This window comes from Centruroides sculpturatus, unplaced genomic scaffold, assembly GCF_000671375.1.
Source record: "Centruroides sculpturatus isolate CEXI.00-Female unplaced genomic scaffold, Cexi_2.0 scaffold191, whole genome shotgun sequence".
NCBI classification, from domain to species: domain Eukaryota; kingdom Metazoa; phylum Arthropoda; class Arachnida; order Scorpiones; family Buthidae; genus Centruroides; species Centruroides sculpturatus.
This window is the reverse complement of record NW_019384365.1, coordinates 298,922-311,037: the sequence shown is the minus strand read 5'-3', so window position 1 is coordinate 311,037 and position 12,116 is coordinate 298,922. Positions and strand designations below refer to the sequence as shown.

The 12,116-nt window shown below is 25.9% G+C and overlaps 1 protein-coding gene across 2 annotated transcripts in view; it reads left to right on the top strand.

The window, feature by feature from the left end:
* The first annotated feature begins 89 nt into the window (after positions 1 to 89).
* Positions 90 to 12,116, top strand: part of LOC111642448 (ubiquilin-2-like) — a 17,713-nt gene continuing 5,686 nt past the window's right edge. For both annotated transcript variants that reach the window (XM_023388808.1, XM_023388803.1), the window contains exons 1-8: positions 90 to 233; positions 2,025 to 2,127; positions 5,111 to 5,160; positions 5,369 to 5,398; positions 5,538 to 5,663; positions 6,709 to 6,834; positions 6,967 to 7,095; positions 9,528 to 9,582. In XM_023388808.1, the coding sequence (XP_023244576.1) occupies positions 135 to 233; positions 2,025 to 2,127; positions 5,111 to 5,160; positions 5,369 to 5,398; positions 5,538 to 5,663; positions 6,709 to 6,834; positions 6,967 to 7,095; positions 9,528 to 9,582 (718 nt within the window). In that variant the 5' untranslated portion in view covers positions 90 to 134. The remainder of the gene's footprint in view (positions 234 to 2,024; positions 2,128 to 5,110; positions 5,161 to 5,368; positions 5,399 to 5,537; positions 5,664 to 6,708; positions 6,835 to 6,966; positions 7,096 to 9,527; positions 9,583 to 12,116) is intronic.

Below are 12,116 nucleotides of genomic sequence, written 5' to 3'. Positions count from 1 at the left end.
ATATTAATAATATGTTATTTTATTTATTTTATTTTTTTATAATAAAAAATAATAAAAAAAACAGGTTATTGCACTTCTGTAGTGATGCAGCAACTGCAGCGACATCGATTGGCGGCAGTTACAGTCAAGGTAAAATGGCAGACAATAGCGACGAGAGAACCATCGATGTTTCTATTAAAATCGATGGTAATAAGCATAATTTGAATGTTAAATATAACAGTTCTGTAGAAGAGGTAAAATTTACTTTACAGTTTACGTTATTTAATCAATTTTAAATGGAAACGTGTGCAGATAATTTAATATTTAATGTGCTTACAGCATGTATGCTGCATTGTGTACTGTAAATTATCTGATGCGATTATCCATTTTTAAGCAGGAACACACGTGCAAGAACATTGGCTGACACCAGATTTTAATAAAGTATCTTGTATACTTGTAGTATTTAATATCACGTGGGTTGAGATTTGGATTGTGATGAATGAATAAAGTCCATTGATAGAAATCTGTAGTAAAATCCACTTTTGTAGAAATGGATTGTTAGAAAGTCTGACTCAGTTATTCTCTAATCCATTCTACTTCTATCATTGTTCTGAAATCCTCCCCTATCCATTCTAATATGATAATTTAGGTTTTCTCATTTTTATGGTTGAATACCTCCATTATAAAACTCTGAATTTGATTTATAACAAATATATTAGTTTGAATCCAATAGCTTTTGTTATTTTTCCCGGATCCGATATTACAAATTACATTTGAAACTGTTTTTTATTGTGTACGGTGATGAGAAAAAGATGTCGCAATGAGATTTGTTAAAGTTTTGTGCTTTTAAAGATATAAAATACTTAAACATATATAAACATTTTTAAAAAAAACAAAGACATTATTACATAATTTCAAATACTAAATTTCTTTGTGATTTTTCTTTTCGGAAATTTTATTTTAAAAATTGAAAGCATTAAATCTGAATGTATTGAATGATAAAAAATATTTACTTTTTAATCATTTTATTAAAATATTTGCTTTTTTATATAATTGTAAGAAAATTATTAACATTTATATTTATAAATGTCATGATTTATTTTACAAGTTTATTGTATATTACAATATAAATTTATCTTTTATGGATATCAATTAAATACTGATTATTAATGTTGTCAAATAACATTATAACATACATTATGGGTAGAGTTAATTTTAGATTATTTATTCATATATATATATATATACTGTACGGTACATATAACTTACAATACACTTAAAGTTCTATCCATTTTGTTTGTATGGCTACTGGCAATTGACAGTAGCCAATATAATTATAATCATCATATTATTTTTCCATTTAATGTTATAATTTTAGTTTTTTACTATAACAAAAAATTTATTTAATTTAATAATTTCTTCAAATTATTCATTAGATTTAAAAATCTTATTTTTAGCACAAAATATTATTTTTCAGGAAGATTTAATATTAAAAAAATATGCAAATATTTGTTAAAATTAATTGATTATGCTTAAAATTATAGAACGGAAGTTGGATTAGCATTCCAAAATTTGTCAATAGATTGCTTTATTTCCTTAAATCAAATACTTAATTATATGATTTTATTGTTTTTGTAACACATATGTAGCTCTGGTAATTAGATATTTGGTTTAATATTAATAAATTGGACTAGGTGATTGCTTATGCTTTATGTGCTTATAATGTTTTTAGAAATTTGAAAATATAAATGTATGTTTGCAATTGAAAATATGTTATTTATCAAATGGTAGTTTGATGTGATAGAATAAATGACAAGGCAGTGAAATATAATATTTGAAAATTACATAATTAAAATGGAATATCTTGTCAAATTAATACATTTAACAATTTGAACTTAATAACCGTATATTAGAATTAAATCTTAAGGATGATAAGCTTTTAATTAATTAAATGTACATTTTTATTTTAATTAATAAATCAATAATTTTTATATAATGAAATTCTTTGTTTAGTAGTGATGCACTTAATTTTATTTGTTTATTAGTTAAAAAAGGAAATTTCTAAAGAGTGCAATTTGCCAACCGATCAATTATGTGTGATATTTGGAGGGAAGCTTTTAGATGATAATGGAAATCTTGTTTCTAATGGTAAATATGTATAATAAAATTTATTTTAAATTATCAATTTGCTATATATTGAGGAAATATTTTACTAATATAATTTATAATTTTATACTACGTTACTTTAAATTTATTGAAAGAGCTGAAAGTAAACAATTAACACTTTTCTGCAATATAATAAAAAGCTTCTTGCCTATATTAACTAATTACAAAAACATAGTTTCGTAGGACTCATGAACAGGTTTATTGTACTCCCAGCATATTTAATTAACCTTTCCAAATGCATTTTGGCCTTACTGACCCTTTTCAATTGCTATAGTGACTATTGCCAACATTACAATATATCTTAGAAGTACAATAGTTACAAATTATTATTAGGATTATAAGTTATATCTAGGTCAGTAACAATACAATACTATACAAGTCCAGTAAAAATCCTTGGGAATAGTCCTTTTATCTTCTTTACGGTTGTGGTTATTTTCTTTTCTTCTGTCTCCACCACATTTGTAGGATATGCTAGCTGAATTTCCATTTCTTAAATTTTGTTCTTGTTTGAATTGTTTTAGAAAACTTATTCCATTACAATTATGAATACTATTTCTATTACAATTATTCTTTTGCATGAATAACATTCAAAATTGTCATCATAATAAATAGTCACTATAGACTGTGTTTTTTGTATGTTATCCAATTGAAAAGGGTCAGTAAGGCCAAAATTTTGGAAAAGTTAATTAAATACACTGGGAGTATAATAAGTCTGTTCATTAGTCCTAAGTAACTGTTTTTATAACTTTCCTGCAAGTTGACATGATTTTGCATCATGTGACCTTCAATTACAGTGTGTTGATGTGATGATTTTGTGTCATTCAGACACTGAAAGTTTTTGTTAAATTTCACCTGTTTTTTTTTTTTTTTTTTTGTAGAAACATTTTAGAGATTACATTTTATTGCTTGGTTTCTTACTTTTCTGGGACATATTTAATTATAATGATTTTTCATCAGTTATGTCTTTGAGTAGGTGCTAGTGACTCAATTTTGTGTCATCACATATAATTCTATAAAAATTGCTATTTGCAAAAGTGTTAAAATAATAATCAAACTGAAAACAAAACTGCTTTTTTCAGAGAATTTATACATCATCATGCTTTATATATTCAGAACAAAGTGCTTTCAGACCCAGTGTTGCCGGATCTGAAGGTTAAAAAGTAGCATGGTTGTGCTCCAAAAGTAGCGGATTTGAACTGTTTGTAGCCCAAACAATAAAAATGAATTATTTTGCAACTATGCACTTTTACTAATGAAATAAGTTTGTAATATATGTATATACATACACAGGGTGTATCAGAATGACGTTTTAAAAATTTGGGGATTGTAGAGGATGAAATTTTGAACGTTTTGATATAAGGAACCTACAGCCGGAAATGAGATACGTATAAAGTTTCTACTGCACTTTGCACGTTCTATGAGGTCGGTATGCTGAATGAAACAGCAGAATACAGTATTTATGACAAGTTTTATTGACAAAACAGTAGAGTACAATCAAACTGTACATCGAATCAGTGGCTGCACTACTTTAGAGTAAATGTTCAGTGTGACGACCACCAACTTCGTTACATAATGTGCAACGACGAACCATGTTTTGTCCGACTCTCCGTAAGATGCCACGCTCCCCTCTGATGGTATTAAATGCTGTAAAGATGCGCTCCGTAAGCTTATGAACTGTTCCTACAGGTGTTGCGTACACAAGGGACTCACGTTGACTAGCTGTGTGTTTACATCACAACGCCAGTGGATGCAAGGGGTGACCTGAAGAACGACAAGCACTGAGTACACAACGTCCTGTACACAGGCTCAGTTAGACCACTGTAGTTGTGTGTTTACAGTCTTTCATCCGCAGCAATAACATGACGTCAATGGATGGAAGGGTAGCTACCAAAGTGAAGGGCGGTCAAGCACTTCCTACCGCTGTAGACACTTTAGTTCAAATTTCCGATTATAGGTTCCTTATACCAAAACGTTCAAAATTTCATCCTTTACAATCCCCCAAATTTTTAAAACGTCATTCTGATACACCCTGTATATGGACATTCGGTGTATCTGCATCAATTTTCTCTAAATCAAAGCGAGTCATTCGCAGGCGAAGCGATTCATTTTTTGAACTTAGAGACTTAGCGACTGCGGCTTTTCTTTTCAGTTTTAAGGCCATCCTTTTCCATTGTATCAAGAACTGTTGTATCAAAATTTAATAACTTTTGGATCACTTATTGGGAGAGAAAATTGGCAATTCCAACAGCATAATGCTTGTAGTAGACAATCCACAATTTCACAAGCAATGTCGCCTCCGTGCTTGTGAAGTTGTGGATTGTCTACTGGAGCGAACGACTGATGGAAAACGAAAGCAAAGTATCTTAATCTTTGTTAAACGTTGCAACTTTATTTATATACTTAAGTGTAATGAAATTAAATAAAACTTTATTACTTTTGTATAATACAATAAGCGTTTGCGATTTTATATATGAAAATAAAAAAAAGTAGCGTATTTTTAAGATTTGTAGCCTGAAGATAATTATCACTAGCCCAAAAAGTAGCGTGTCGCCCAATTTGAAATTTTTGTAGCGAGGGCACTTAAAAAGTAGCCCAATCCGCTACTTGTAGCCCAATCTGGCATCACTGTTCAGACCTGCAGTCCCTCTCAGGGTTCACCACTTTCTAAAAAGTTTCATATTTCAGTTAGTACTAAGAATATAATACTAACTGAACTCTAAAAATTCGAGTGTGATGATGAACTGCAGCTATAAAAGCACTTGGTTCTGAACATGTACAAGTATGATAATGTGCAAATTCTCTGAATAAAACAGTTCTGTTTTTAGTTTGAATATTTAAAAGTTGGAATAGAATAATTTGTATAATAATAAATAATGCATTAAAATTAGAAATATTATTAATTAGATTGTAAACATGCATTTTTTTTTAAATATTAAAATTTATTTGTTTTTATTTTTCTTAAAAGGAATTCAAGAAGGTTGTGTCATTCATGTAGTGACAAAAACTGCTGTTAGGGTAATAAAGATTTATATTATTTTTTTTCCTAATTACTGTTTCTTAATGACTTTCATTTAAGGTATAAAAAATTAATTTTGTATTTCTAGAACATCAAAGTTTGTTTTAATTAAATTAAATCAGATTTTTTAGCTTTTTCTTACTTTCTTATAGCATTTAATTTATAAAAATAATCTGGAAATATCATTCAAAACATCACTTTTTTCAGAGCCAAGAACAAATTGAACAAGCTTGTGCAGTAAGTTAAATTCAAAATTTATAATAATAAACATTTTGTTTCTTACTATATTCTATGATTTCATTTTTCATAAAACTTCTTAAATTACAAATTATAAAATATTTTATATTTGTCTTTTGTTTTGATAATGAATGAGTAGATGACTTCGTCAATCTTTACTGCTGCTCCATTTGGACTGGATTCAGTAGGTGGACTTTCAGGACTTAATAATCTTGGAATGGGATCTGCTAATTTTATGGAACTCCAGCAAAGGATGCAAAATCAAGTGAGATATACATTATATATAAAATTTTTTATATCCAAATATATGGTAAATATAAAAGTTAAGTCAAGAACAAATTCTACAAGCAAAAAATATCAGAATGTAAATATGTATCTTGAAAACTTTAGTAAAGTTTTTCAAACATATTTCACACATTAAAGTGATTTTTGAAGTAAGGTATCAATTTACAGTCTTTGTAAAATAATTCTTTATTGATGCTAAGCCAAACAATTGCTGTAATTTATTGGGCTGTTATAATGCTATAATTAATAATTAGAAACTAAGTAATTTGGTACTAGAGTAGATGTTAAGTGCCATCTCTTATCTAAATTAATGATTATAATAATTTATTAAATAATTTAGCCCAATTAATTACAGCAATTGTTTAAGTATCAAGATATCAGGCTTTGGAATGTTGATATATATAATTCTTTATTGTTCGTGTGTGTGTGTGTGTGTGTGTGTACGTACATGCATGTGTGTATATTATAAACATACATATGAAAACAACTATATAATGAAATGTAATCCATGTTAGAAAACCAAAAGACTGACTACACATTTTTATAAGTTTTCTTGACATTTTTAGTCATGTTGAAATGCTTGAAATATCATTTTTCAACATGAAAGTAATTCTCAATTTCTACAATTATCTAAATATATGTATGAAGATATCTAAAGCATTGAAAATTGTCTCATACATGTTTAAAATTCATTTACAATGATATAACATTAAAGATAAATACACAAAATATTTCATATGAACACATGTTCAATAGATTTAGTTCAAAATATAATAGAAGCTATACACTTTGTTCTTCTCACTTTAAGACTTTTAAATTCTTTTTTGTTGACATGGCATTTGGAAACTAGAGTTGTAAATCAGAAGGAAGTGCTTCTGTAAGTGTTTTTAGTTAGCATTTATCATTCTTTTAGTAAATGATAGATTTGCTCTTGTTTGACTGGACTTTTATATTTTTCATTATATATAATAAAATAAATTATTTTTTTTTTTAATATTATTTTACTGATCTATAATAATAAATAGCTGATGAACAATCCTGAGCTTCTACAGCAAATTGTAGAAAATCCTTTTGTGCAAAGTTTGATGTCCAATCCAGAATATATGAAGCAATTAATTTTTAGCAATTCTCAGATGCAAGAGTTAATGTTGGTAAGTAATTTTGATTACTAGTTTTGTTTAATGAAAATGTAAAATACATAATAAAGTTGTGTATTCATCAATATGAAAATTTTATATAGAAAAAACTTCATGTAAATAATAGAAAAAACTTTATTTTAATAGAGAAATCCAGAAGTTAGAAAATCACTAAACAATACAGAGTTATTAAAACAAACTATGGAAGTAGTAAAAAATCCTGGGATGTTGCAAGTATTATTGAAATCACAAGATAAAATGTTAAATAATGTTGAGGCAAGTAGTAATTATGGATTATTATGCCTTTCTTATTTAATAATGTAAGAGAAATTAAATCTGCCTACAAAACTTGGAAATTTATATGACGTATTAATTAGTCATACATTATTAAAATTGATGAAAGCATTTTCCTTCTTAGTTTACTTTTAACAAATTGATATAACATGAAATAAGTTGATGAAGCTACTTGTATTGTTTTTAACAATGTTTTTATTATATTATAGTTTGTTCAGTGTTGCTTTTTTTTTTATTTATTTAAAAGTGTTCATTGTTTAATGAATAAGACAAATAGATTATTGTTCTAAGAATAATTTTATTGTTGTCAAAAGGATTATAATTTTAGAATGTTTTAAATATTGGCAAAATAACAATGGCCAACTTATTTTTAAAAAGTTAAATACAGTAGACTCCCCTATAAAATGGGTTCATAAAATATGGATTCGTATATAATGGTGAAAAATTGCAATTGTATTCGTATAAACACGCTAAAATGATACGGTAAAACGTCATCACCGACTTGTGTCGCGACAGGATTGGTTGAATCTAGACCAATAGCAGATATTGCACAAACTGTTGAGTTTAAACGAGCAGCAGAACTACTAAAAACCATTTCTTTTTTAACAGCCATAAAAATTATATTTATATTAATGATATCTTTAGAGTTCAGCAAATTTTTCGTAGAAAAATAATTTATCAGGAAATATGCGCCCACCATTTGATGTGCTGCTCCACGATGAAAACAAGCTTAAGCAATGACGTCATCAAACAGTGCACACTTGGTAAGTAATCCTACAATTTTTTGTTTATAGCATAGTTTATATGGATTATTTCCAAAAAATTATACGTTTTTTGGAAATGCTGAGTCAAATTAGTCTAGAATCGATTAATTTTATGGAAGAAAACCTTTCAAACAGCCGTAGTCCGTAAACTGCATATAAGCTGGGCTGTGATTGGCTCATGTATTTAAGGACTCATACAACTTGAATTTCATAAAACACGGAACATATCTGTCGTGCTATAGGGGGTCTACTGTATTAATAAAAAACGAAAATTATAATTTTATAAAGAAATATGTGATGAAGATCTGAAAATTTCTGTAACAGGTTTTTAAAGGAAATTTTTTTTGTTTTTAGAATTATTCACCTTATTTTTTATTTATCATTTCAGTATTAAGTCATTTTTAATAATAAAGATGTTTGTATTCATATTATAATATGTCAGCATCTTGCAGAATTTTATATATATATGAATCATTACTTTTCTGTTTCATTTGTGAAATTGAATTATATTTGTATTATTCCTTCATCCTCTTTTACCTCCTTTTTATAATTTATTGACCTCTGAAAGAAAAAAGATTCAGTTAGACAATTTTATTTAAGATTAATTATAAATTCTTAGTTGTGGTTTCTATTCTCTTTTCTCAGGTTTGATTATTAATTAATATAATTTATGAAAAAATGCCATTTTGAAGTTATTATTTGAATTAAAATTTTATAATTATTAGATAGAGTATTTAGAAAAATTAAACAATTGTCAGCAATATTAGTTTATGTTTTATATTCTGGTTTCTGGTTTAACTTTTGGATTATAAGACATGGGTTTTGCTAGAAATTGTTATTTTAATTTTAATATTTTAAAATTTTTAATAAAAGAAATAAAACCTAAGAAAACTGCTGAAAAAAGTATAAGAATTAATATTTTATTCTGATAATTTGCATTATATTTATAAAAAGAATTCATTCTTACAAGCAATGAATACATGAAAATTTTTTACTAATATAAAGTTTATTGTAATTTGCAGGCTATTTACGATAAATATAATAGTGCTGAAAATTAAAAACATTCAAGCATACTCAAATTTTTTTGTGTATGCTTGTTTTTATATTCTATATTGCAAGTGTGAAAAATATTAATAAATCTTAGCTTTAAATTTAGTTACTTAAATTAATTCTTCAAAATTTTATAAAATTATAAGTTTTAAGAGTTACATTTTTATGTTCATCATGGTGTATATTTGTTGATTATCTTATTTAAAAGTGTTTTCTATTGAACAAATCTATTATATTACACAATTTCTTCAAATTTTTGTTATTAAATGTAAAAAGTTATCTGTTTGTTACAAAGTTGAGTATGTTAAAACATACTCAATCTTATAACAATATGTTTTAACATGAAAATGAATAATCCTATAAAATAAACAGTACTTTCAAATGAAATGCTTTGGAAAATTAAAGTTTTTACATTGAATATGGGACTAAATAACAGATATTATTTAATTCATAAAAGTACAGCTCATAATTTACAGTATCAGTAAAATTGAAGGCAGATTTGAATTGTTACAATGTTAAATAAGAAAATATTAGACAATTGTATTATATCTGAATTATAATAAATTTTTATTTACTCAGTAATAATCTGATTTATGTTAGAATTCATCTGAAACACAAGAAAAACTCAGCGAAGATAAGATTGATGAAACAACAGGTATATTTTTACATTTGAATTTTCATCTTACTTTTAAAAGATGTGTATATTACAGAATATTTTTTGCATTGTAAGAAAATTTTAAATACTGTATTAAAATGTTTTTTCTCTTGATTGCAGTTAATATTTGACAAGTTTTAATTTAAATCTGCTATTTTTCAATTTTTTATCTGTTTAATTTTTGGATAGATTTACAAAATATTTCAAATGAATTGATATTAAAGTGAAATAAAATGTGCAAAATAATCATATTTTAAGTTGATAAAACTAATAAAAACTGGTTAAATATTAATCTGTATCTTTCTTCAAATATATAAGAAATAATATATTAAAATCTTTATAAAATTATATGAATAAATTGGATATACCACATTTACTTGCATATAAGACAATCTCGCATATAGTACTAGGTGCTACTTTAAAGAGCAAAATAAACAAAATTAGATTTATTAATACAATTCTAATTTTATTTCATTTAATCACAAATAAAATATCAAATGTGCATAAATGCATACATTGTCCCACAAAAATTACTGGCATTTTAAACTTTAAGGAAAAGTTGTAAAATCGACAACATAATTTGTTCATGTAAAGCTGGAAAATCGGAAACCTTTTTTACCAATTCTTAACAGTCGAATTCACTCTTCATCGATTATATTTATGAGTTTCTCTGAATTCTGATTTCCAAATAATAATCTGTTTTCACATGGGAATGGATTAAAACTTATATTGGGTTCCTGTGTAATTTTGGAATTCAATTCAAAAGCTTTGCTTTTCTTATTGCTATTCATCTTTACTCCTGACAATACACAAGAACGATTAATTAAATCAATCCAGATAAAATACTTTTGTTTTTAAACATCAGAAGATGGATTAGAAGACATTTTTTACTGGATTCTCATCGAATCCAGTAAAAAATGCAAATATGCAGTTTACAAATTTAATTGCAAAGACAAAAAGAATCCTTCACTCACACGTATAGAATGACCTAGGTTTTTGAAGCAGTGAAAAATGAATAAAAACCTCATCTTATATGCGAGTAAATACGGTAACAATGCAAATTTTTACATTTTAAAATCTTTCATAATTATTTATTTTATTAATTATAAAAGTATTATTTTACAAACTTCTGCAGTTTTTTAAAATTGATAGTGTCATCAATTAATGAATAAAAGTGACATGAAACAGATATATATTATCAATACTATTGACAGACCTAAACCTATTCATGCTACATTTATTCATTAATTCAACAGCATGAATTGATATTTATCTCTTCATGCTATTTATCTGTGTTTGAATAGCATTATGATGATGATATCAAATGTCATTTCAGATAATTACATGTCATTATCATGGAAATATATTAAATACACAAATAATTATTATTCAGTTTGATACAACTAGTTAATGTAGCAGTATAAAAATATACTAACAAATAAGCTATATAAATGTTTGAAATAAAAATGTTTTTGATTGATAATTCATAGGAATAAAATATGTAAAGCTTAGTTGTAGCACATTATACATCAGATATTTTATTTGATTATATTTAAATATCAATAATGATGAGTTTAGTATTTTCTGCATCTGTTGAAGAAATATAACTACAAATGATTTAGATATTATCAGTTCAATGTTTAATGCCAAAATAAAACTGCTTAATAAATTTCAAGAATATTTTATCAAGATAATATATGATCAAAAGGTATTCATAAATATTTCAGTATGTTTTTGAAATTTTTAATTTATTAAACTTAAAATTACATATTAATTACTGTAAGATGTAAAAATTACATTACTAGCCCAAAAGTTTATTTATTTGAGCTACTAAATGGACTTCATATTGATTTTTTGAATTAAATGACTGTTAATTAGTAGATATATTTTTATATTTTATTATACTATCATAGCAAATAAGTCTTCATTAATTCTCATGTAATTTTTGTAAGTTGAAATCAATTTTCAAATGACCTATATGTTAATACATGAATTTGTGATTAGTATAATTACTGTACACTGTAAAATTACTAGCTGTAACATATAAAATTAATTTGAATGCAATGTTAAATATTTTCAATATTTTGTAACCAATATTCAGAAGATGAAATAATAAAAAGGAAATGAAAGTTGAAAAACCAAAATTTATTTTAATTGAATTAATATAATTCTACAGTAGAGCATCGATTATCTGACTCAATTGGGGACTCAGGTTGGTTGGATAACTGAAAAATTGAATAACCGAAAAGAAGGAAAAAAATACATTATTAGTATAGTATATTAGGATATTAGTATATCCCATGTAATTAGTTTATTAGTATATCGCTATTAACCAACTTTGTGTTGAATTTTCATCGATGTTTAGCCTAACAAATTTTTTTTAAAATAATAATCGTCGCTATTGTATCATTAAAAATTATTTTTAAATTATTTTATTGCTCACGAAACAAACAACCACTCATAATTAGAAAATTAAGTCTTGTTTAAATACTGGCCTCCCTTCAATGGTCGAGCCGTTGATGCCAGCTAAAACA